Source organism: Labeo rohita, chromosome 2, assembly GCF_022985175.1.
Source record: "Labeo rohita strain BAU-BD-2019 chromosome 2, IGBB_LRoh.1.0, whole genome shotgun sequence".
Taxonomy (NCBI): domain Eukaryota; kingdom Metazoa; phylum Chordata; class Actinopteri; order Cypriniformes; family Cyprinidae; genus Labeo; species Labeo rohita.
The window spans coordinates 18,102,935-18,129,480 of record NC_066870.1 but is presented as its reverse complement, the minus strand read 5'-3'; the positions used below and the strand labels follow the sequence as shown (position 1 = coordinate 18,129,480).

Below are 26,546 nucleotides of genomic sequence, written 5' to 3'. Positions count from 1 at the left end.
TTATTTTGTTTTCTTTAGGATTCCTGCAAGCACTTTATTTGTCATTGATATTAAGCAGATGTAATTCTTAAGTTCAGATCAAAATGTTATGACATTCTCCCCCGGTTTCACAGACCAGGCTTAAGCCTAGTCCTAGACTAAAATGGGAGTCTGAGCAGTTTCAACTGAAAGAAACTTGCACTGATTGATCTTAAAACATGCCAGTGCCTTTGTATGTTACAATTGTAAACTTAAACTGTGAAAGCAGGGTCTAAAAATACACTCTGTTTATAAAAGCTTACATTTTATACATTTAATAACTAAAAAATCCTGCAGGCATTTTATTTTCCCCTTTTACTCGTCCTGCGCAAAAAGCAATTCAATAAGAATGTTACAGGGACGGATCTTTTAAACTTTTTGAACTGAACTTTTTGCTAAGGTTTGCATATGGTGGTGTGTACAGCTTTCCTTAAAGTATATCCTATTCTTAAAATAAGAAATATCCCAATATATCGGCTTGTTTACAGTATTGCAGTGTATCGCAACATATGGTATCGCAACCCCTGTATCGTGATACGTATCGTATCGCCAGATTCTTGGCAATACACAGCCCTAATTTAGCCCCTGTAATGTGAACTGTACCAGGGGAACGCCAAAAAACGTATTTTACCCCCCCGATTTTTACTGGGGGACCCCCCTCGAAATTCAGTTGGGCTGGTTTTGAGTTTTGTTGTGAAAACCTGGCAACCCTAATTTAAAGGGCTCTGCACGATCCCAGCCGAGGAATAAGGGTCCTATCTAGCGAAACGATCAGTTGTTTTCTAAAAAAAAAAATTCTAAATTCATATAATTTTTAACCACAAATGCTCGTCTTGCACTAGCTCTGCGATGTGCATCCGTGACTACATAAGCACATTCGAAAGGTCATGCGCAGTTAATTTTCCTGTGTACTCCAGTGCAAAAAGTTAGGGTAGGGTAAAAAAAAATATCATTTTCTCCACAAACTTCAAAATCGTCCAACATTGTTGTCTTACCTTTTTTGTAAAGGGTGTTTGACTTTCTTTGCACGTTCGCGTTGAGCTAGTGCAAGATAAGCATTTGTGGTTAAAAAGTATGTATGTTTTTTTGTTTTTTTTTAGAAAATGACAGATCGCTTCACTAGATAAGACCCTTAAGCCTAAAATATACTTCACTTTTTATGCGTACGTGAGGGACAGCATACAGTGGGCGTGACACGGATTTTGTCATCAGAATTGTACGCACGTATTGTACGTGCACCACGTGATTTTTGTAACTGCACATATGCATTGAAGTTATTTTGCAGTAATCAGTTGTTCCACAGGGTGGCAACACTGTCCTGGGCCATTGTTTTACAGTAGAAAATGAAACTAAAGAGACAGAACAACAACAAAATAGCGGAGACAACAAAAGACAACAAAAGACGCTCACACTGACAAACGCTTGAGTTTTCAGCTCAGCTTTGGTTTAAAAGAGTTCAAAAATATTTGTTATTGGTCATAACTTATAGGAGAATATAGAGCAGACACTGGACATGGATGAAGATTTCCAAAGGGTTTGTGTTGAACATCAAATGGAGTATACTTTGAAAGGTTATTTATTCAACTGCACACACTAGCGTACAAAACAAAGCACACTTTGGACTTTATTCCTTGTCTGGGATTGTGTAGAGTTCTTTGAAGCTGCATTGAGACTGCAATTTGGACCTAAAAACCCACAGGCCACCATTGAAGTCCACTAAAACCCTGGAATGTTTTCCTCAAAAACTTAATTTCTTTTCGACTGAAGAAAGAAAGACATGAACATCTTGGATGACAAGGGGGTGAGTAAATTATCAGGAAATTTCAATTCAGGAGTGAACTAACTTTTAACTTGACCATGATGACTGATCAAACAAACCTTTGTGCCTTTATTCCTAGAACTTGCTAAACACCTGCCAATCATATCATAACTGGAGCTGTTATTTGTGTGTGCAATGTGCATCAGGCGGTCATTGAGGGGACTGTGGGCGGTCCATTGGCCTGCCGTGTGTCACATTGTTGCTTATCCCACTAAGTAATCCCATTGAATTATTTACAAAATGAAGCCATTTTCATGCTGGACGTCTGTGGAGACAGATATTCACCTTGGCCAGCAGTGAATGGTTGCATTAGGTGTCTGTTCTCTGTCCAGTTGCCTGGCTTTAAACGCACACACACAGATAAATGCTTTCTCTCTGGAGCTGGAAGTCAGCCAGACTGCAGGATTACAAGCTGAATCTCCATCACAGAGTGTTTCATCCATCACTGCAGCACTCCAGCAGTCACTGAGAAAGGAGAAGGCGGAAACAGCGTGGCATGACTTCTCAGATGAGAGAAGGTCCCGTATCCCCTCATACTCACCGCCTTTGTAAGTGTCCTAACACATAGCATACATCACCTCGCCCTGTTGATGTCTTTGGTCAGGGTGTTGGTGGTGGTGGTAGTCGTGGGATTAGCTGCCGAGCTTGTTTGGGATTGACCGAGCCGTTGTCTGACCAGGGTCCGCTGGAGCTCGGCTCGCCTGGCCAGGGCGGCCCTGAGCTGGCCGCGAAACTCTTCGATCCTCCCTTGCAGCTCCCGCAGCTCTTCTTCCCATGGTGTTGAGAGTCCAGAACAGGCCGGGGGTGAGAGCACCAGGCTAAGACTGGGATTAGGACCGCCGTTGGAACACAACTGGGTGGGCGGGCTTCCCACCAACCCCCGCCGGCTCCTTTCCGGCCCAGTGGGCGGAGCTTGGAGTTGGTAGCTGTTGAGAGTCTCCAAGTTGAAGTGGACACGCTTGTTATGCTCTTTGGCCTCTCGACCGGCCTTCGCGCTCTGATTGTTCCACTTGGTTGTAGAAGTGGAAGGGGAAGTTGAGGAGGTGGAGGGCGGAGGAGAAGAAGCGGAGGGCGGCAGGCGGTGGAGATTACAGTTCTCTGACAGGCACAAGGTGGGACTGAGAGGAAAACACACCAGCAATCAGCTTTACAAGATGCAGGAACACAGCACTTCACAAACTGACCCCACAATCAATGGAAACACAGAGACTCTTCAATATGCCATTAATGAAACAGTAGCTACTCGCTTTTTACTGAAGAGTCCAATATTGATTTTTGTCCTTTGTGTTATAATTCCTTTCTTAGGGGTGTTTTTTTTTTTTAACATAACACTAATTGCACAAATTAGTTCAAAGCTCAAACCAATACTGTTATTATACAAAGTATGCAAATTGATAGTGTACAGTCAACTGATCATTACTGCAAAATAAAGGGTACATAATACATAATAACCCTATAAAGCCTACTGTATCATATTTAATATTACATGATTAACCTGTTTTGCACAATTTATTACATGCCTTCTGTTGTCTGTTTGACAGTTTTTACTTTTTTAGTAAGTAAAAAGCATTTATAGTATATTTTCATATATTTATTATCCTTTTAACCTCCTTCTCCACTTCATACTCATGTCTTTTTCCAGTGAAATGTTTTCCACTTTTTATAAAATAAATGCAAAAATATGTTTTTATTGTATAGAAATATATAACCTGATCTAATAAAATAATCAACAAAAATATAAGCAAACTTTTTAAACCTATTTTGTCTAAAGTTTAATAAACTGTTACATTTAAAATTGTAAATATTTTTCTGATTATTATTTTAGATGTCTTTATACATTACATATTATTGGAAATTGCTTGCCTGTGACAATGAACAATTATATCATTATTGTTCATTATAAAGAAATATTTGATGACTAGCCATCAGAACAGGCCCATTCCAGAATTTCAGAGAGCGATTTAACAAATTGCTGTAATTTAACATTAGTCTAACTGTCAATGAGGAGAATTATGACATTCAACTCCACTTTCATTTGGTAATTTGTCAATTTATTATGCAATAATTTTAACTTACCATCTGTCACTGCTCTCAACCTCTGATTTCCTCTCATCACCACAACCCATATTTAACGCACGGTGGATTTTCTGTAGAAATAGAAAAAAGACACAGAACAAGAGTCATATTGAGTATACTTAATCAAATACAACAGTGGTTCTCAAAGTGTGGTACTCAGGCTCCCTCTAGTGGTACACAGAGGAATCACTGAATTAAATATAATTTGATGTTAAAACACAATACAATTTAATTTAATCCTTATTTTTATTACATCTTTTCTTACATTTACATGTACAGTACAGTTTTTATTTAAATTTTAGGTACAACATATTTTAATTTTATCATTATTTAAGTTTTTTATTTACCTGTTTGTGAGTACTGTGCAGTATTAATGTTCAAATTGTGTATTTACAGTGTTAAAGTGGCTGACAACGATAAATATTCTTATTAGAAGTAAATCTGCCTTGCTTTTGAACTGTGCAGAGCTGTAGCTGAAATAGTTAGGCGTACTATGCTATTGTATTTTAATGCTGGTCATCATGGTGGTACTTGGAGAGGCAAATATTTTCTGATGTGGTACTTGGTATAAAAAGTTTGAGAACCACTGAAATACAATATATGCAGTGGAGATCAAAATTAGAGAACATCCAGCAATTTTCTGAACACTTACAGATACCTCCAAGTTATTGCCGTTAAAAAAGAAGTCCACTTCCAGAACAAAAATTTACAGATAATTTGCTCACCCCCTTGTCACGCAAGATGTTCATGTCTTTCTTTCATCAGTCATAAAGAAATTGTTTTTTGAGGAAAACATTTCAGGATTTCTCTCCATATAGTGGACTTCTATGGTGCCCCCGAGTTCAAACTTCCGAAATGCAGTTTAAATGCAGCTTAAAGAGTGCTAAATGCTCCCAGATGAGGAAGAATGGTCTTATCTAGCAAAACGTTTGCTTATTTAAAAAAAAAATTACAATCTATCTACTTTTTAAATTCAAACACTCATCTTGTCTAGCTCTGTGTGAAATTTGTATATTTCGGTTCATGTCAGTGGTGGTGGTTTGAGGAGATTCCCCGTTCTATGTAAAGCGCTTTGAGTGCCCAGAAAAGCGCTATATAAATGTAAGGTATTATGACAGTTAGGGTATGTTGAAAAACTCCCATCTCATTTTCTTCAAAACTGTCTTTCAAAATCATCCTACATCACTGTTTTACCTTTTTTTGTAAAGGGCATTTGATGATCTTTGCATGTTCACTTTGTAAACATTGGGTTGGTACTTCTGCAGTGATGTAGGACGGTTTTGAAGTTGGAGGAGAAAATGAGATGGGAGTTTTTTGACCTACCCTAACTGTCTTTAACCAGAATACACAGAGTTGACGCAGAGCTAGACAAGACAAGCATTTTAGGTTAAAAAGTATATGCTGTCAATATTTTTTTTTGAGAAAATAACAGATCATTTCACTAGACCCTTCTTTCTCAGCTGGGATTTTTTAGAGCCCTTTGAAGCTGCATTTAAACTGCATTTTGGAAGTTCAAACTTGGGAGCACCACAGAAGTCCACTATATGAAGAGAAATCCTGACATGTTTTTCTCAAAAAAAAACAATTTCTTTACAACTGAAAAAAGAAACACATGAACATCTTGGATGACAAGGGGGGTGAGTACATTATCTGTAAATTTTTGTTCGGGAAGTGAACTTTAATCTGACATCTGGAGCTAATTTTCTTAATTATATGACAAAACCTATTTAACTGGAAGCATTCCTCCAATTTTCACTGAGATTGTAAAATGGCAGGCCGATCTAAGGTGACTGAAACTCTGTGACAGTAGGTTGTCCAGATAAAGGTCAAAGGGATGACACTTTCGGCCACTGCAAGAGATGTTGGTCATTCCAAATCTATGATTTCTCAAATATCCAGGTTTACAATGACACTACTTCATTCAACTCCCCCCAAAAGGCTGGTCATCCACGCAAGACAAATGCACGAGAAGACAGGATAATGCGGAGACTCTCAATGGGGAATGGGTTCAACACTGCAGCTGGAATTGCTTGCCAGTTCAGCACTGAACAGTGTAAGGATCTGTCTCGGGACGTTTAAGAGAAGTCGGATTGAAAGTGCACTCTACAGTGATCAAACCTCTCATCAGCAGAAAGAATCGAAAGGCTAAGCTCAACTTTGCTGAGGAGCATGTTGTGTGGAGAGAAGTGAACTGATCCAAAGTTCACTTTATTTATGAGAGCTAGTTAAATTTTTTGGGTCTGATGGGAAACATTAAGTCCGGCATCAATCTGGGGAAAGACCAAAGCCCAAATGCGTAAAGAAGTCAGTGAAAGGTGGAGGAGGAAGTATCATGGTTTGTGGGAATATTTCTGCAGCAGGAGTTGGGCCTATTATACAGCTACATGGCAGGGAGAATGCAAATGTTTATCAGAACCTCCTTCAGAAAGATGCAAGACAATGCTCCCCATCACACTGCAAAACAGTTAAAGGGTTACTCCACACCAAAATGAAAATGTTGTCATTAATCACCTACCCCCATGACGTTCCAAACCCGTAAAAGCTTTGTTCATTTTGGGAACACAATTTAAGATATTTTGGATAAAAACCAAAATATCCCACTGATTAACCACTGATGGCAGATGGACTATTTTGACAACGTCTTTCATACTTTTCTGGGCCTTGACAATGGTATTTACCTGGCAGTCAATGGGACAGTCACAAACCTCCTGGTTTTCATCCAAAATATCTTAAATTGCGTTCCGAAGATGAACAAAGCTTTTATGTGTTTGGAACGACATGAGGGTGATTAATGACAAAATTTTAATTTTGGGGTGGAGTAACCCTTTAAAGCCATTCCTTGAAGCTAAGAACACTGAAATAATGAAATGGCCACCCAGAGTTCTGATCTAAACCCAATTGAAAATCTCTGGAAGATCCTTGGCAAAACTAGTGATGTCCTGCGGCCACAGATGTGCTGAAGTCATTCAAAGCAAAGGCCTCTACACTTCCTACTAATTCCTGACAGCTGTAACCTTCCAAAATTTTAGTTGTAATCTTCCCTCGTGCTACAGCAGTTGTTGTTCTCTAATTCGGAAAAAACAAGTATTTATAGATTGTTTTCTAATCTTGATCTTTACTGTATACCCTACTGACTTGTGCTTTCAGCTTCCTAACACTAGAGGGAGCACATGCACCTGTGTTTATGACAGCAGCATGCCTTTTATCTCCAAAAAGGAGATTTAATAAAAGATAGAAGTGAAAAAGTAATTTCTTTAGTTAACTGGCACGACATTAGCATTATCAGCCTTTATACGCTTATCTGTTTTTGAAGGTTATTTAACTATGTTTGTCAGTTGTAGCATATGGAGGCAGGCACTCACCTGACTGGTGTGGAGCCAGTATTTGAATCTCTGCTGGTGGCGGAGGTGAGGCAGGATGAATTTGAAGAAAGTGTGCTCTCCCAGCAGAGTGAGTAAAGCACCTGCGACCCCCACACACAACAGCACGAACAGCCCCGAGAAATGCTGAATACCCATCTGCAGAGTCTGCACACACATGAACATTAATAAATAAAATCACAAGAGAGGATCACAGTGTAATAAAGCTCTGTTGCTGACTGCACCTATTGCCCAGAGAATCAATCTTTTATTTTTATTTATTTGTTTTTTTTAATGCTGCACAACTATTTTAAACATTGATAATAACACGAAATGCATATTGAGCACCAAATCAGCATATTAGAATGTTTTCTTGGGTTTGGTTCCATTGACAGATATATATATATATATATATATATATGTATATATATATATTCTGCAAGCAACCTGTATATCACCAATACTTCATCTCATACTACAGCAGATGTTTTACCAGCACTCACTATTTTTTCCTTCTTAACAGTTTAGCTCTCTCCAGGTATTATAGACCTTCCAGTGCCCGGCCCAACGTTATTTTCCCCTCGGGTGTTAGAAGTCCCAACGTACACAAAGGAATCCATCATTCCCCTGCAATGGCTTTGATCTGGAGTGAGAAGGAGTCCTGCTGACTAGAACTAATCACGATTTTATAAAGTATTGCTGTTATAATTGAAATGAAAGTCATGCTGACTTGGGGTAGTTGAAGAGGGGAAAATATTCCACTTTCCGTCCCTCATATGTGTCGCAATATCAGACACTCATTGGTCATCTAACACTGCACAGAGACTGCAGTCCTATGTTCACTCCATCACACCTCTGCTGTGGGTAAGTGTGTTCATTCTTAACACATAACAAGATTGGCTACAGCCCTTTATCATGATGTCACTTTCCAAGAGAGTGTTATAGGGGGGATAGTGGCTAAATGCACATGCATACATATGCATACATGCTACCAGCCAGATGAAGTGCTCACGGCACCACATGCTGGCTGCTCTGGTTTCATTAAAATAAAGCGATAACAATTTACAGTAAGGTTCTATATGTTAAGTTTAGGGTTGCATACATTTAAGTTGTATAAATTAAAATTAGTGTATTTTCAACACATGTATTAAGAAAGAACAATAGTACACTTAGAAATGAACATTAATCTAGACTAATTAATTAATCTAACTTTATAGTAAGTGTATTAACCTTTTTAATGAATCATTTGATACAATAAATTTACTGTACGTTTGTACAATTTCATATAAAAAACACTTGCATGTAACTATATTTGTAACTAATTTTAACCAACTCTAAGCCAAACCATACTACAAAACCTGTCCTTAACCTAGTAAAGGCACCTAATATTAAAGAAGATTATTAAATCCTGTAAAAATGCTCATTGTTTATTGTTAGTTCATGACTCTTGTGAAACAACTTTAGCATACTTTTAAAAAGGGCACATATAAAAGAAAATAATGGTAACACTTCACAATAAGGTTTAATTTGTTAATATTAGTTAAGGGTTGTATAAGTATTGTAAAGGCTGTAGAAGTATTGTTTATTCTTAGTTCATGTTAACTAATGTTAACTATTGAACCTTATTGCTACCTAATTAATTAATGCACTGTGAACTAACACGAGCAAACAATGAACAATTATATTTTTTACATTAACAGTAACAAAGATAATTAGTTACACTTTACAATAAGGTTCATTAGCTAACATTAGCTAACTAGTTTATTTAACATGAACTAAGAATGAACAATCTTCTACAGCATTTATTAATCTATTAATCATTTATTAATATTAATTTCAACATTTACTAATGCATTAGTAAAATCAAAAGTTGTGCTTGTTAACATTAATTCATGCACTCTGAGCTAACGAACTAACAGTGAATGACTGTATTTTTGCACTGAATTAATGCACTGTGAACTAATATACAAAATGAACAATTATCTTTTCACATTAAAATTAACAAAGATTATTGGCAACATTTTACAATAAGGTTAATAATTTAACTACATTAGTTAACGTGAACTAAGAATGAACAATACTTCTACAGTATTTATTAATCTGAATTAATTTCAGCACTTACACATGCATTATTAAAATAATAGGTTGTGTTTGTTAACATTAGTTAATGTACTGTGAACTAACATGAACTAACAATGAACGACTGTATTGTTATTAACAAACACTAACAAAGATTAAGAAATTAAGTGCAATAAACGTATTGTTCATTGTTCATTCATGTTACTTAATACATTACTTAACATATGACACCTTATTGTAAAGTGTAACTGATATAATAAACTTTAAAAAAAACATACTTAAGTGTGAACTACATTTAAACAGCCTCATACACAGACAGTTTCTGTTGAAACTTGTATATCATGATATTAAATATATTTGTAAATACAACATGAAGTTGCAGTTTAGTATATTTCAAAGGGTCATCGGATGCCCATTTTCCATAAGTTGATATGATTCTTTAGGGTCTTAAAGAAAAGTCTGTAATATACTTTGGCTAAAAATTCTCAGTGGTAGTGTAAAACAACACCCTTTTTACCTTGTCAAAATTAACTCTGCAAAAATCATCCCATTCTGGTTGAGGCTGCTTTAAATGCAAATGAGCTCTGCTCGCCCCTCACCTCTCTTCTCTCTGTGGAGTGACGAGCATGTTTACTTTAGCTGCTTTTAGTCCCATTTAGCCGCTAAACTTGCTAACTAGCACGTTATTAGGAAAGGTGATCTCAAAGATTTATAAAAAAAAAAACCTTATACTCACTTCTGCTGTAAGTGAAGCTGGATCAGGAATGATTCGCACGAACATAGACGGATATATGTAAATCGGGAGGTGCATTCCCTTCACAAACAAACGTAATCTACTGCATCTTCAGCGGCTCAGATGTCGGGAGTAAATGACGGCCACTACGTTCATTATTACATCCAGCAACAGAACACCTCAATCGCTCAATTGTTGTCTAACTTACATCCCTGCTCCAGCATCAAAACATGGAGGTTGGACTGTTACAGCTGATCTGAGGTAAGACACTCACGTCAATCAACTATCGTGGGAGCGGCCTCTGTGGGTGTGACGCCACAACGACAGGCATCTGAGAACGGCTTGATTTGAAAAAGGGAATATTATTTTTACAGATTAATTAAAAACCACTGCATGGATTTTTATCATTATAGGGTGATAAAAAATTGGTACATACACTGTCATTGGTACATACACTGCCAACACACATTAATGTTCAAACAACATGTAAAAGTGAACTTAGCATCCGATGACCCCTTTAAAATATTACATTTAAATGTAATATTGGATAACACATTACAGTTAAAACTAATATAATCAAGTACACATGCTTTAGTATGTTAGTCAACAGATCAAAATATGTGTCCTTCTTCAAGGATTATTAAAATGAAAGGTGTACTTCACTTAAGTACACTTAAGTGGCCTTTTATTTTATTAATATTATCTGAAAGTACAGTTATATATATACTATGAAGATTTGAAATGCATGTTTGATACCATTATACATAGCTTAAGGGTGCACTTAAAAGCATTATCCTTTTTGTAATGCATTACCTTCAATCCTGCTATATTAAAAATAAATTAAAAATACTCTCACATAAAGGTTAGAAGGTACTCTTTAAGACAAACACGTATTTGTTGTTGGCTTTATACACTCTGTTGGCACAAAAACCAAAGAAGTGCTTTTGCTGTGAACAACAAAGTAGTATTAAGGAACAAATTTTGGCATTTGTTTATTCATAATTTATTTATTCATTTATTTTGAGAGTACGCCAGACGTAGGACTTAACGTAGGATTGTTGCTTTAAATTCCCCATCGCTTTCAACCCCGCATCTTTGTATCTGGCTACAACCCAAGATGCTGTTTGAAGAATTCTGACTAATTTAATTAAGACTGAATTACGTTGAGGAGATAAAATGCTGCTTTTGCATTTGAAGCTCCTTCTATAAACAGCTCCAGAATAAACATTCAAAGGGAGGCGACTGACTGCGAGGACCTCACAGTCGATCCTGTCCGCTTGTTTGGAGAATTTATTGCACGGCAAAGTAGTGGTTTTACAGCATGGTGTCTGTGGTGACAGGACAGCTTGGCTCCGGAGCAGGAGAGAGAGAGAGCGTGAGATGAGTTCCAGCTGGCACGGGGGCCGAAAACAAATGTCATTGCTTGTGCTCATGAAGTCACCCATTCATAACCACAGCTAGGTAATGAAGCCAGACTGTAAGAGACAATGTCTTACAGGAGCGCTACAACTCCTGGGAGGTTATTGACTGAGGATCCATTGATGGAGTGCGCTGGCGGCTGCTACTCACAGCCTCAGGTGTGCGGGGCGGTACGGCTGACATGCAGCCCTCGGGAATGAAAATGGATTGTGGTGGCCCGTTGTCGCTCTGACAGAACGGCTATTAAACTGCAGGAGACAGTAATTCCAAACAAAAGGATTTTTCAGGGGAAAAGAGCTCAAAGAGGAACATGGTCAAGGGCAGTAGCTGCTCGCGAACAAAAACACACACGCACACATATTCTGCACACTCTCAGACTGTCTTTTTTGATGGCTCACCTCTGTCACAGCAAAAACCCTCTTTCCACAGGGAACCACTTTATACCACTTGTCGTGCAGCATGTCCATGTAACCGTCAGACTTGTAGCGGCTGACATATTCAGACACGTTGCGAGTGAGAGGGGAGTTCTGGGGCAGACCGATCCCGTAACCTGAAAGAATAACAAAACAACAACTTTACACGTACAGCTCAGCTAGAGCAATGCACGCTGTGGGGTTTTGTTAAAGAAACCATCCACATTCTAGTGTGAATTGATTCTTCTATTGTTGACATGTCAGAGAACCTTGAGAAGGAACAAACATGTTATTCAGCACCTAAAAATAAGTGTACTTCTTGGACAACAAAGCTTTTTAAATGATTTCAATTTTCTTTAAAGAAAAACTTTCAATTTAACATTACTAAAAAAAGTATTTAAAGGAACAGTTCATCCAAAAATGTAAAAAAAAAAATGCTGAAAATTTACCCTCAGACCATTCTAGATACTTCATGAAAACAGATTTGGAGAAATTTAGCATTACATCACTTGCTCACCAGTGGATTCTCTGTAGTGAATGGGTGCCGTCAGAATTTAAATAGCTGATATAAACAGCGCAATAATCCACAAGTAATCTACACGACTCCAGTCCATCAATTAACATCTTGTCAAGTGAAAAGCTTGTTTGGAATAAATTTATCATTAAAACACTTTTTTCAAACAGCTGCTTTTGGCAAAAATATGAGTCCTCCATCCATAATATAGATTTTTTTTTTTCAGGAAAAACATAATCTTGTATAACTGACGAGAGAAGCACTGATTCCAAGTGAAAACAGTCTAAAATGATTCTAAACAAATATGTCGGTGGATTTTAAAGTGAGATGGGATGCAATTATTCACTTATTCACTTATTATGGATTATGGACTCGTATTATGGTCAGAAGCAGTAGTTTTAAGTTAAAACACCCGCATGATGGATTTGTTTAATACAAACATGCAGCTTTTCACTTCACTAGGTGTTAACTGATGGACAAGAGTTGTGTAGGTTTGTGGATTATTGTGATGTTTTTATCAGCTATTTGGACTGTCAGTCTGGTGGCACCCATTCACTAATTAGTGATGTAATGCCAAATTTTTACAAATCTTTTTTCAATTAAAAAAATAATAATAATAAAAATAAATAAATAAATAAAAACTTATCTACATCTTGGATGAAGCAAATTTTCAGCAAATTTTAATTTTGGGGTCAACTATTCCTTTAAAGTGATAGTTCACCCAGAAATAAAAATTCTGCATTTAAAAAAATGCTGGGTTATTTTATTTTTTTACCCAAATGCTGGGTTCAGCTTGTTGGGTCATTTTATTGGGTTGTTTTTAATATTTTTACCCAGGTGCTGTGTAGTTTTTCTGCACTCTAAAATATGCTAAGGTTTTTTTTTTTTTGACCCAAATGCTGGGTTCAGCTTGTTGGGTCATTTTATTGGGTTGTTTTTAATATTTTTTTTACCCAAGTGCTTGGTATTTTTTCTGTAAGTAAGCTTCTGGGTCATTTTTTTCTACCCAAGCGCTGTCTCCAACGAAACAACCCAGCTGCTGAGTTACAGTCAGAGTGCAGGCTTTTTGAGTTCTCTACAGGAGAGAGCGTTTCTCAGCTCCGCCAATTTGGTGCAGTTCTTCAGCGAAATAAAGTTTTATATACATTCAGTTTCATTTATAAAATCTTTACTGTGCTGTAAATGATATTATTTTATGCAGTGCAACAAGGAGAAGATGTTTCGCATGATGGAAACACCTTTGGCCTTGCATAACAAATTGATTTTATTTGTTATAATACTGAATTTGATGTTAAAATATGTTCTCTAATCTCAGTACTGTTTGTTTATGGGCAGGTAATGGAGTCAGTCATGGCATCTTTCAGCTATGAGTGAAACGCAAGGTCACGCTCTGAGGTTCGTAGTTCCCCTGGCAAACAGCAGCCCATCACCGGCTCAGATTTCTGCGATACAACACCAGCATGAGAGTTAGCACTGTTTTGGTGAAAAGTGATAACAGAGAATGGTTGAATACACTTAAATTAAAATGTTGCTTTTAAATGTTACATTTTTATTTCTAAAATGCTTGTTAAATGCATGTAATATTGTAAACTATGCTGTATTCACCCAAATAAATTCAATTTGTCTTATATTTTTGTCCATGGGTGTTCTGTCTTAATAATAAATGTTCATCTTTTAATTATTGCTGTTGCCTCTGCAATTCTGAGTGTGATGTTTAATTTCCAGCCCATTTTATGTCAGCAACATAACAATCTTTAATAGATGACTTAAATAAAACAACCCAGCATGTTGGGTAAAATCATTTAACTCAACCAGCTGGGTCAAAATAACCCAGGATGTGCTCTGTCCAATATTTATCCACTGCTGGGTTGCCAAATAACCCAAGTTGGGTTGTTTTTAACCCATCATTTTTTTAGAGTGTGTAATTAATTACTAACCCTCATGTCATTCCAAACCTGTAAGACCGTTGTTCATCTTCAAAACACAAATTAAGATATTTTTGATGAAATCCGAGAGCTTTCTGACCCTGCACAGACAGCAACACAATTGACACGCTCAAGGCCCAGAAAGGTAGTAAGGACATTGTTAAAATATGTGACAATCCAGCGCTTCAACCATACTTTTATGAAGCTACAGTACGAGAATACTTTTTGTGCGCAAAGAAAAAAAAACACCTTGTTTACTCTCGTGAACTAACATGGAAGAGATAAAATTGTTGCAAAAAGTTTTAGTCTCTTTGTGCATAAAAAGTATTCTCGTAGCTTTATAAAATTACAGCTGAACCTCTTATGTCACATGGACTATTTTAATGATATCCTTACTACCTTTCTGGGCCTTGAATGTGTCATGCAGGGTCAGAAAACTCTTAGACTCCATAAAAAATATCTTAATTTGTGTTTCGAAGATGAACGGTCTTACGGGTTAGGAACGACATGATGGTGAGTAATTAATGAAAGAATTTTCATTTTTGGGTGAACTGTCCTTTTAAATGTGTAAAAAAAAAACTCTCTTTAAGGACTTTTATTTAATTAATGATGTATTAACTGCAAGTACATTTAAAAAAAATTAACTCATGAGATTTAAAATACACTAAATGCACATTTAACTCAATTGAGTGTACTTATTTTTCACAAGGGGAAATCTAATGCATTAAATAATATTAACAATTTGAACCTGTTAACTACTTTGGTTAGAACATCAAAACGACGACTTTACACATACAGCTCAGCTGGTCCAATGAATTCGGCAGGCTTTTGTTAAAGAGACCATCCACATTGTGAACTGATACCTCTATTATTGATATGTCAGAGAGCCTTGAGGAGGAACAATCATGAATCTTTGGCACCCCGTGCCAATGCACCGTAGACAGAACGTCTGTCATTGCGGCGTCTCTGCAGCCAGGCAGCCGGAGAGATACGAGCGCAACACTGACATCCACAAATTTCATCAAAGCTCTCGCCGCACCGGCAAACCCACACATCATTCCTGGCAAGCAATCCCTCCCCTCCTTTCAGCACGTGGCACAACATCTCTTGCATCCTGATAAACTTCTGTCCTCTCCTACAGAGTTGCACCGCTGTATTTTACTCAGTCCTCTATAGCCAATAAAAGTGTGCTGTTGAACACTTTGAAGAGGGGGCACCGGCGGGCTGCTGGAATACTCTTAATGGAGTGGATCCAGGCAGTCATAAAATGTGCTGTGGAAACTAATACAATAAGGGATTTTCCAGCAGCGTTAAAAGAACATGGTCCACTCAGAAGACACGGTTTCTACTGAAGTGTGTTCTTTCAATTTGAGCAAAGCCTATGAATTGAACTTATGCCTGTGGGGAATGTAAAAAGTACCATAATCTATCATCTATCTAATTACAGACAGACAGATTAGAATAAAATATTATCTAACTATTAGCTAACTGTTTAATTGTAAAAACTTAAATTTAGTTAATGTCTGACTTTTATCTTTATGAGATTTCTCTAAATGTTGTAAATTTTAGATGCTAAAATCCAAAAAATCCATCTGTATCTTAATTCTTCGAATACAAAGACAGACAGACAGACAGATATATAGACAGATAGACAGATAGATAGATAAATATTTAAAATTGTTATTGATAATATATAATTATATATTAATATTATATATTGTAATATAATTATAATTTTAACATGTATATAATATAAAAAATAATATAAAAAATATAAAAAATAATTACAATTACAAATTGTATCTATCTATCTATCTATCTATCTATAGACAGGCAGATAAGAATGAAATATTATAAAACTATAACTATTTTTAATTGTAATAACTTAAATTTAGTTAATGTCTGTATTAAATACTTATTTTATGTTTATATAATCTCTAAATGTTGTACATTTTAGATGCTAAAATCTAAAAAATCCATTTATATCTTATTTCTATGAATATAAAGATATATATATAGATACGTAGATACTATAGATAGATAGCTTGCAGTGCTTTTTAATTGTAATAAATGTAATGTCTGTATTAAAAATATTTATTTTATATTGATATAATCTCTATAAGTTGTAAATTTTAGTTGTTAAAATAAATACTTTCAAATCTAAAAAAAAAAATTCAGATTACAAATTGTATATACTACTGTATCTATCTATCTATCTGAGTTAGACTATCTATCTATCTATTAGACTGATAAGAATTAAACTTATAAAACTATAGAATTATATTTAATTGTAATAAATAATTGTGTGAATATAATTATAGACATATCTAGATGATAAATAGATAGTTAAACAGATAGATACATTGATATTGTGTTCTTTGCTCGCTTTTTCTATATGATTTATTTGTTGTTTGAATAACCATGGAAATGAAATCATTACAATTAATAGGCCTAACTTGTTGTTTTTATTAAAGTGTGATCACGTTAAATACAGTTTCCGTCTTATTAAAAACATTTCACCCATTATCCGGTACTTGCCTAAAAAGACAGGTTTATTATGTGCATTGACTACTGCTTTTTTCAGTAATCAATACCGCTGAACTTTCACAGTTCACAAGACCAATTTCCACACTGCCACAAAAACTAATAAGCTACTGAAGACACTTTTTATTGTGACAACCTTGAACGCCTGACTCCAGTTTTTCGCCTGCATGGTTTGATTATGCACCTCGCTGTTTACAGGTTTTACAGACCCTGACGGAGATGTCCATTTCAGGCCAGCAGATGTGATAGCAATGGTTTAGTCTTGATCATCCATCTAATAAAAAGCTGGCTCAAAGGCATAAAAAAGAAGCTTTTGGCAGATAGCAGGGAAAATTCCTATGCATGCAGCAGGAGATAACATCCAGATGAGAGGTGCGGACACGCCTGGGTGACTGCCATGAAACCCATCTACACCCTGTAATAGCTTTCCCTTATGAAATGACATGTGTCAAACTTGACTTGCTTCGATTTGGAGGGTAATTACAACAGCCTTGAGGTGAATTCATGGACGTGTCTTAATGTGGGGTGGAATTCTAATAGTGTATTTGTAGAAAGTGTTAGAAACACCCTGTGCCCTTTCAGAGAACAACTTCACAGGCTTCTGTAAGCTAATATAATTCAATGCGGCATGGCCAGAGGTGCTAGACTCCTGAAAGACAGCAATATGTCTCGGTGGCACAGGGGTCCTTACCTTCAATAGCGAACGGTTTTCCTACAGTCAGGAGTTTGCAGTCTGCATCTATGGACACCTCGTAGTCCAGCAAAGCTTTATCCATGATGAAGGCATCTAGCTGAGGGGGATCTGTCCTTCAACACACAGAGGAGGATAGTCAGAGCCAAACAAAACAGACACCGCCAGCCAAACTTATGCTAATTGCTACTGACTTTAAAAGTTGATTACAATAAGCCTGAACCAAACCCAAATCCTGTAGCTATAAACTGCTTAAATCTTCTGGCTTTAGTCAGATTTACTAAATAGAAAGTGCTTTTTTGTGTACTGTGTGTGTAACCCCCCCCCAGACTTCTTTTTTAAAGCAATCCTTGAGTAGTTTGCTCCTGTATTTTGTTTCTTTATAGAAGCTTACATTGCAAAGATTGTTTCTATAAAGAGGCTTATAGTGTAACCTTTTAATAAGGGAAACAAAATAAATACATGCTGCTTTATCTAAAAACAGTGGCTAATAATAATGTTTAATGAAGCCAATTACAAAAACTTTGCAAGTATTACATCACCCTGAAATAAAACAATAATTCCCAAATCTGTCTCATAAGACTGTGTGTTTACAGCTAGTAAGAGTCGGAAATATGACTACAATCTTATATCATGATATGAGTAATCTTATTCCACGGTAGCAATAAATATCACAATATAGTTATTTTCGCTTTAAATAGGGGGTTTATGATATAAACATTTTTGATACCATAAAGTCGTAATTCTTGTCAACAGTGTCAATATCACAGATAACTAATACCAACCTAAAAAAACCCCCTCAAGATCAGGCAAGTAAACATTTAGTGATTAAAAAAGTCTAAGAAACTAAATAGGACATAAAACTACAGTAGTACAAATAAATAAGAAATGCTACATATGCTGTATAAAGTAATCAAATGTATAAAAACACTGCATATTCTTCACTGTATTCTTCACTGTCGCTATTTGTCAATTCTTTTCGAGTATTCGATTTAAAAAAATTTAATTTTGCTTGCGTCGAGTAACTGGCAAAATACCGGAAGTGGCGCATTTAACGATGAGAATCCATGAAACGCATTATTAGACTGTTTTCCAAGGCTACATGATACATTAAACACATTTAAAAATCATAATTTAGCAAAATTGTGTGGAGCGTGGAACTCCATCTCTGCATGTTGTTGTAAGTTTTTTCTTTTTTTTGTTCTTGTTGTTGTTGTTGCAACGTTCATCTGTAAACGCAACGTGCGCCATTTCTTCAGATTTGTAAGGTAAATCATTTATGAACCTTCGCAAATTCAGGAGGATACATTCATATCTTTCTCATTTATGCTAACTGTTCATCACGATTTCAAAATAAAAGCTCAAACCCTCAGTCTGAGTTTACACATTTTGTTGTCCACATATTCATTAAACTGCAGTGGCAATCACTGCGATTTTGCGTCGAGAGAGCAGTTTTAAGCACCATCGAATTGATGCATTTCTTCGGTAAAAACAGGTTTGTGTACATTTTATTTCATAAAATAATTACTGTGCTATATATTATTCAATTTCATGCAGAGCGGTCTTAGCCGTGAGAAGTTCCCACCAAACACGACTACAGCTCGGGCACGAGAGCCAGCGCTGGTACAGTTGAAACGGAATAACACTAACAGACTGGTCGATTACACATGAATTACTTCTGTTTAATGTTTAATTTGTACTTTTAATGTTCGTTAAACAAGTTTAGATAGGCAAATGTATACATTAAAATGATAAACAATGCTGTAAATGATAAATAGAGGAAAATAAAGAAAGTTATCATGCAAACCAGTGGTTGTGTGGAGTATTTTACAAAAGTTTAGATGATTTAAGTTAATCTGTAAACATTATTTCATGTATAAAGTACAAATTAAGCTATATTACAATTAAAATGAATCAACCCATTAGCTGGGTTAAATCAACCCATTATGATGGGTTAAATAAACAACCCAATTAGCTGGGTAAAATTAACCCGAAATGTGTTCTGTCCTATATTTACTTAACCAGACTGGGTTGTTTTTGATCCAGTGTTTTTTAGTGTGTACTTTAATGGTTAAATTACATTTTATTAGTCAAAAAGCCTGTCTAATTAATTGAGTTTTACAGTTTTATTTTTACCAAATTCTGTGTTTTCCATTACTTTTCTGGATTCCATTTTAATGTTTCCATTCAATTTTAATAATCATAAACATCTCCAATTAACTGATTTTATTAAAAATAAAATGTTTTTAAGTAAAATTGTTGATTTTTTGTGAAAAATTAATTGTTTAGATTAATCGATTAATCGATAACTTAGTCGATAAATTAATTGCTATATAAATAGTCATTAGTGGCAGCCCTGCTTCACTGTGTAAATTAAATATATATTTCTTCTTATTAAAGTTACAAAAGAGATTTAGTCAAGAGCAGTGAGAGATTTTCTTTCTTTTGTTGTTTGATTAACATGAATGACAGACCGCAGGAAACCTAGACTGCTGTCACTTTAAGAGCTGCCAAGATCCAATGCTGTTACACATTTGTTTTCTTTCTCAGCTGCTTGCTTTCACTTAAGACCTAAATTACTGTGTTTATCAGGATACTTGCAAAGATGGGTATTTTGACACATACAAGTGTGTGTATTTAACCGTTAAAGACCTACAAAGCAGCATTCAATACTCCCACACTTTATGAGCACCAATTTCACACAAAACAGAATCCCAGACAGCGCATGCATAAAGCGAAATGAGTTATCTTTCGCTGCTGATTGCATCTCAACGGCTTAAAATCCCTTTTTTTTTAATCTGCACTGCTTAAAAACACATGCAAACATTTTTGTGACAGCGTAGCACAGCAACGTCAGTGTGTAACAACGATACATCCCACGCCTAATAGCTATGCTCAAAAAGTTTGCTTTTACATGCAGAGATCCAAATTTTATGAACCTCTGACCTCTGAATGTGGATTTGTCATTTTTTAAAAGTACTATTTGTTATTTGTGAGTCACTATTTATTAAAAACAAGACCCCTTGAGCATGACATCATATTCCATTAGTTGTTTATCGCTGAAGAAATGTTGAATGTTCAATATCTTGTGTGAGGCGATGCTTACTCATCAGCTGACCTCTATTTTACCTCAAGTGTGACAGAAAATAAAGTGCCGGAAAATTTTGAAGGATCAAACTAAGGCTCTTATGCAGCGTCTTTTAAAGGAAAAAAAACTGTCCGGATGCTTTTCTAAAAAAAGAAATAAATAATAAAAAAAAAACAAACGCAAGGATGGCTCCAAACTATGGTTGCAATCTAAACTCTAAAAATGCTGACCATGTAAGTTATCTCCTGTGAAACGAACAGAAGAATTTCTGACATGGAAGAAAACCGCTGTCAATCATAAAAGACAGGAAGTACAAAGTAAAACGCCACACTATGTGGGAGCCTGAATCTGAGGAAGAATCGGTGTGTGTGCGTTTGCGTACGCCTGTAAGCGTACACTTGCCGGGGGAGTTAGCTGTTGTCTCAGAAGAAAACCTTTGGCCTCATTCAGCAAGTTTAGATTTGACTTGAGAGTGACTGCCTCTCTTCTCAGCTTGGAGTCTGCAGCATTCCCTGTTTTTTCAGGGATGAATGGAAACCGAAACTACAGACAGAAAGCCTGGAGAGCAGACACTTGTTGCTGTCAACTCCGTTTGTTTAAATCGAGCGAGCTGGATGGTGCGCATAATTCCTCATGAAAGAGGAATAATATTGACAGTGCATAATACAAAACAGATCCACAGCGTAGTCAATAGCTCTTGAGGGTGAGAACTGATTATTGGCCTCTTATTGTGACCCTATTCATTGTTGTAGTATGTGCCTGCAGCCTTTGGGCTGCTTGTTGTCTGTGTCTCCAGCAGCACCATGCAATTACTGAGCTCTATTTCCCTTTAGACTTTTTTTTCAAAATGCCCTTCTACTTTTAAAGCTTTATTTGTTTTCTGCATGTTGCGCTCCTGCTCAGCACCACTTGATTTTATTGAGTTAAAAGAATATGAATGTGTCTATGTGAGTGTGAGGTTTGAAGATGATAGCTTTCTAAATACGCTTTATTGCAAGTGTTTTTCTTTCAGACGAAAAAGGCTGTTTAGAAATTCAGTTTGATCATTTCATTAGATTTACCACGCTCTCTCTCTCTCTGCCTATTTTTTACCGTTATCTTTTCATTGGGCTTTCCACTACTGGTATGTTCAATTGCCTGTTATCTTTTGTTTCTCTCCTGGGTCTAAACACTTACTTGAGTGTAGAGACTCCATCCGGAGTGGTGGGCTTGTTGAAGCGCCTCATGTACTCGTGCATCTCAGGAAAGCTCTTTTTCACATAGTCCTCAGCACTGCTCTCTCGAACTGTGCCGAAGCGAAACCCTAGAGACGGGTGATGGAGCTTGAAAAGAGCAATGAAACGTGAATCGATTGTGTGAGAAAGGTTTAAAAACATAATCCCAACACTTGCAAAAAAGTTCCATGGTACTATCGTAGTCTGAATCATTGTGCAACCATGTTTTTGTGGATACATACTATATACACTACCGTTCAAAAGCTCAGGAGTCAGTAAGTTTATTGAGCAAGGATATTACTTCTTTCTAAAGGATCAGGTGACATTGAAGACTGGAGTAATGATGCTATAAATTTAGCTTTGCTATCACAGGAATAAATTACATTTTAAAATATATTAAAACAGAAAACTGTGGAAGCCTGTTTCTTAAATAAAAAAAAATTTCATTTCACAATACGCAACTGACCCTTTTTAAAAACCCGTCCTCCTTACTTACTGTTCCTATGTCTGACAAACAGCTCTCACACCACACATCATGTTGTAACCCAGTGAAAAATACATCACACAGCAAAGAGGAGACTGACAATGCGCAGATAGACAAGACAGAGCAGTTTACTTCTGGTATGAAACAAGGTCTCAGCTTTAAAATGTAATTTTTTAAAGAAATTCAAACAATAAATACCGCTTTGTGGCTCTTTAATGTGCCGTGACAGATCACTGTATTGCCTTATTAGATTAATGACACGTGAACCAATTGTCTTCTTTATTTAAAGCACAAAAAACACATGAATGGACATTAGAACGCATTTTATTTCAACTGCAGAAAGACGTTAGTACACACAGTTTTTAAAGTTTAAGTCCACCGAAGTTAATCTTCTCTCCTGTCTGTTTTGTTTGTTGGATAGAATGGCGATTCGGTGTTATGATTGGTCAGATCGCCTGTCAGTCAAGCTGTTTGTGAAGGGTCAGTTGCGAGTTTTTTTATTTTTCACTAGAACTGCATGGTATAAACTCACAATTGCAAGTTATATATAATATATATTTTCTCAATTCCAAGTTTATATCTCACAATTCTGATTTAAAAACTTGCAATTCTGACTTTTTGTCTCAGAAATGCATGATACAAACTTGCAATTCTGACTTTTTTGCTCAGAACTGTAAATTATAAACTTGCAATTATGCCTTTTTTTTGCAAATGCAAGTTTGAGTCTCACAATTCTGAGTTTTTCTCAGAATTGTAAGATATAAACTTTATATCTTAAGATATAAACTTTTAAACTTTATATGTTTATATCTTGCAATTCTGCCTTTGATTCTCAGAATTAAAACTTAATTTCTCAAAACTGTTTATATCTGTATATAGACAGAAAGTCAGAATTGTGAGAAATAAATTTGCAATTCTGAGAAAAAAGTCAGAATTGTGAAGTTTATATCTTGCAAATCTGACTTTAATTATCAGAATTAAAACTTTATTTCTTAGAACTGTTTATATCTATATATAGAAAGAAAGTCAGAATTGCACGTTTATATCTCACAATTCTGAGAAAAAAAGTCAGAAAAAAATGTGCAATTCTGACTTTATTACTTGCAATTTTGAGTTTATATTATGCAATTCTGAGAAAAATAGTCAAAGTTTATATCTCGCAATTCTGACTTTATAACTTGCAACTGCGCGTTTATATCATGCAATGAGAAAAAAAGTCAGAATTGTGAGATAAAATGTCCCAGTTACCTTTTTTTTATTCAATGGCGGAAATAGGCTTCCATAGATATCAGATATTTTCAGCTGTAATAATATTTCAGCAATTTTCATATTACTGTTTTTACTTATATTTTGTTCAAATAAATATAGCCCTGTTCAGTGTTAGGGGTAACACATTACAAGTAATGCAAATTACGTAACTAGTAAAGTAATGCGTTATTTTAATCCCATTTATTGACTGAAAGCTCTCCTGTCCCCATGTTGAGGGAAATCGAAAGTGAGATGTTACTTTAGTTCTAGAGTAAATGTAAACATGCATTGATTCATCTCACTCACAAAAAAAAACAGATTTAGTATTCTTCAAAATGAATAAAAGCATTGAAATGCAACTCAGAATATGAGGCAAACCTGCAATGATTAAATGTTAAATAACACAAATATCCTTTATGTATTTAATCACATTTTATCAACGAGTGTCTTTGCTGCTAAGCTTCAACGATCCAATTGTACCATACTAATAAGCAAAAATGACTCAAGATAAAAGAGTGCTGAAGAGTGTTGAACTTTCTTCTTCTGCATTCTACTATACAGACTTGAATTTAGTTTTCCTTCAGCCAGAGGCTTATGGTGAAAAAGGGTTTTTACATTAGCCAAAAATAGAAATCTTTATATTAAGCAAGCCCTGCCCAGATTTAAAAAGTAACTAAATGTATTTAGTTGCTTTTTTAGGGAGTAACACAATATTGTAATGCATTGCTTTTAAAAGTAACTTTTCCCAACAGTGGCTCTGGTGAGCATAAGAGACTTCAAAAACCTTCAAAAGCCTTCAAAACCTCCTCCAAATTTATAAACGGTAATGTCTGGATATATATTTACAGCATTTTTATTTTAAGGGATAGATATTTAGCCAAATTACAGTACAGTTTAAATCAGTCATTAAACAAAAATTGTGTATTTGCAGTGTTTTACCTTGACGTCATGAATCCCTGACACTTCCTCGAAGGTCTTCTCCCCCACCATGACAGCTGCTAGGTTGGCTGTGTAACTAGACAGAACCAGCAGGCAAAATATGGCCCAAAGGTTCATGAGGAAGCGGCCGGTCCAGCACTTTGGAGTTTTACTGGCGACGGTCCGACCGAACAGGATGGCGTAGCAGAGATTCAGGGCAGAAGAGTAAGAAAAGACCCTGATGCGGTTGCGCCCGTGCGGGGTCATGCCAAACGGACTGTTCCACTCGTAAAGTGTGATGAAAAGGGCTGTGATATGCAGTGCCACAAAGATGCCCACCCACATGGACCAGTGAAGCGGCCACATGAAGGCACCGATGGGTGCAGCCGTGTCCTTGCTGCGCACCAGGATCCCAAGACTGGTGGAGAAGAAGGGGCTGGTGAAGTCTACCACTCGACTCCGAGCGGAGTTGATGCTAAAGCTGGTGACGGCCATGTCCGCCACGCCACTGAGCAGGTCGCCCACCAACCCAGTCCATCTACCGCCTTTCCAAGCCCCGTACTTCCCATCGCCTACGATGTAAAGGTCAAACTGGAAGTGCATATCCTCAGCTAACTTCTCCAGCAGATCAATGCAGTATCCATAGCAGCATTTCCTCATGTCATTTGGCAGTGAACTGCTGTTGGTTTGCTCCAGCTCTCTGAACAGCTGGTTGAGGACTTCCGAGCTGTTGGTTTGAGGGTCAAGGCACAGCTGACCCGCCGGACATTGGCCCTCTTCATCCACCTCCCGCGTGAACACAAACGGGTGCTCGACCAAGGTCACAACCCGCAATCTGCTCCCCGCCACTGGGAGTCCCGCTTGCCAGCGGCCGCCGAGCCTGATCTCCGGGCCGTCCTCCCGGTGGTGTTGGGTCATGCCTGGCCACAAGCCCTGCTCTTCCAATTCCAGACGGCCTGACTGCCAACTTGCCACGGTCACCCAACTTGGCTGGCCCAGCGGGTCTCGCTGTAGACTCCATATGTGGAAGCGCTGGGAGGTAAGAACCCTGGAGAGGGAGCGCTGCACTCGCACCGGGCCTGTCAGCCCCGAGAAAGAAGTGTTCGACAAGAACCTGAGCACAGCAGGGACATGAGCATTGTGAGAGGAATATATATGCATCCAGCAAAAGCAAAGACAGTGATGAGATGACAGAGCAAAAAATTCTGCTGAATCTCTAGCGAACTGAATCCTACACATGAGCCAAGGGAGATAACTAGTGAAAAGAAGTCAAAGGAATAAAAGTAGTATACAGAAGTGATACTACATAGATAACAAAGCAAGCAGTGAAAATAAAAAACAATTTTAGCTATTTCAGGCCTGTTATATTATTGATTATTGACGATTGATTTTAATTGGATTACATGGATTAAATACAGTAATTTCAGTGTTGCCGACTGCATTAGTTTCACATCAAATATGACAAAAGAGATCATTTATCCTTTGTAATTACCCTGTACTGTAGCATATTTGATACACAAATTTCTAAGGCCTCTAAATTATTAATGTGTTTGAAACTTTGATGAAAAACCTTTTATACGCAATCTACTACTGCATATGCCTTCTGCACTTCTCATACTTTCCTAGTAGGTACAAGGCCTTTTAGTATAGACCAATTTGAAGTAAACATCACAGTTACGTCACTTGCAGCTGTGTGCGCATTAGGTTGTAGAAAAAACACTGGTAACAAGTGGAGGGTAAAATCCATGGAATAAGAGAAAAAAAATTGCTGTGCCTTTGGATGTCAGAATTGCAATGCAAATGATTTTTATAGAATATTGTAGTCAAAGATGCTATTTGAAGCTAAACGGAAATGTTTACATGGACAGACTTTTGATGAAACCTGCTATGATTACTAAATTTGATTTAAACAGTCGGTCTACATAATATTTACATATGCAGTTCATAGGGGACATATTGTATTAGCTCTACAGTTACAGCATAAAATACTATTTAAACATATAA

The 26,546-nt window shown here is 36.6% G+C and overlaps 1 protein-coding gene across 1 annotated transcript in view; it reads right to left on the bottom strand.

Moving 5' to 3' along the window:
- Positions 1-1,808: 1,808 nt before the first annotated feature.
- grin3ba (glutamate receptor, ionotropic, N-methyl-D-aspartate 3Ba) overlaps positions 1,809-26,546 on the bottom strand; it is a 65,856-nt gene continuing 41,118 nt past the window's right edge. Inside the window, exons 3-10 of the mRNA XM_051125862.1 lie at positions 24,564-25,656; positions 21,855-22,000; positions 17,591-17,706; positions 11,902-12,053; positions 7,276-7,440; positions 3,914-3,984; positions 2,416-2,955; positions 1,809-2,302 (exon numbers count right to left, since the gene is read on the bottom strand). Of these exons, the coding sequence (XP_050981819.1) occupies positions 2,119-2,302; positions 2,416-2,955; positions 3,914-3,984; positions 7,276-7,440; positions 11,902-12,053; positions 17,591-17,706; positions 21,855-22,000; positions 24,564-25,656 (2,467 nt within the window). The 3' untranslated portion in view covers positions 1,809-2,118. The remainder of the gene's footprint in view (positions 2,303-2,415; positions 2,956-3,913; positions 3,985-7,275; positions 7,441-11,901; positions 12,054-17,590; positions 17,707-21,854; positions 22,001-24,563; positions 25,657-26,546) is intronic.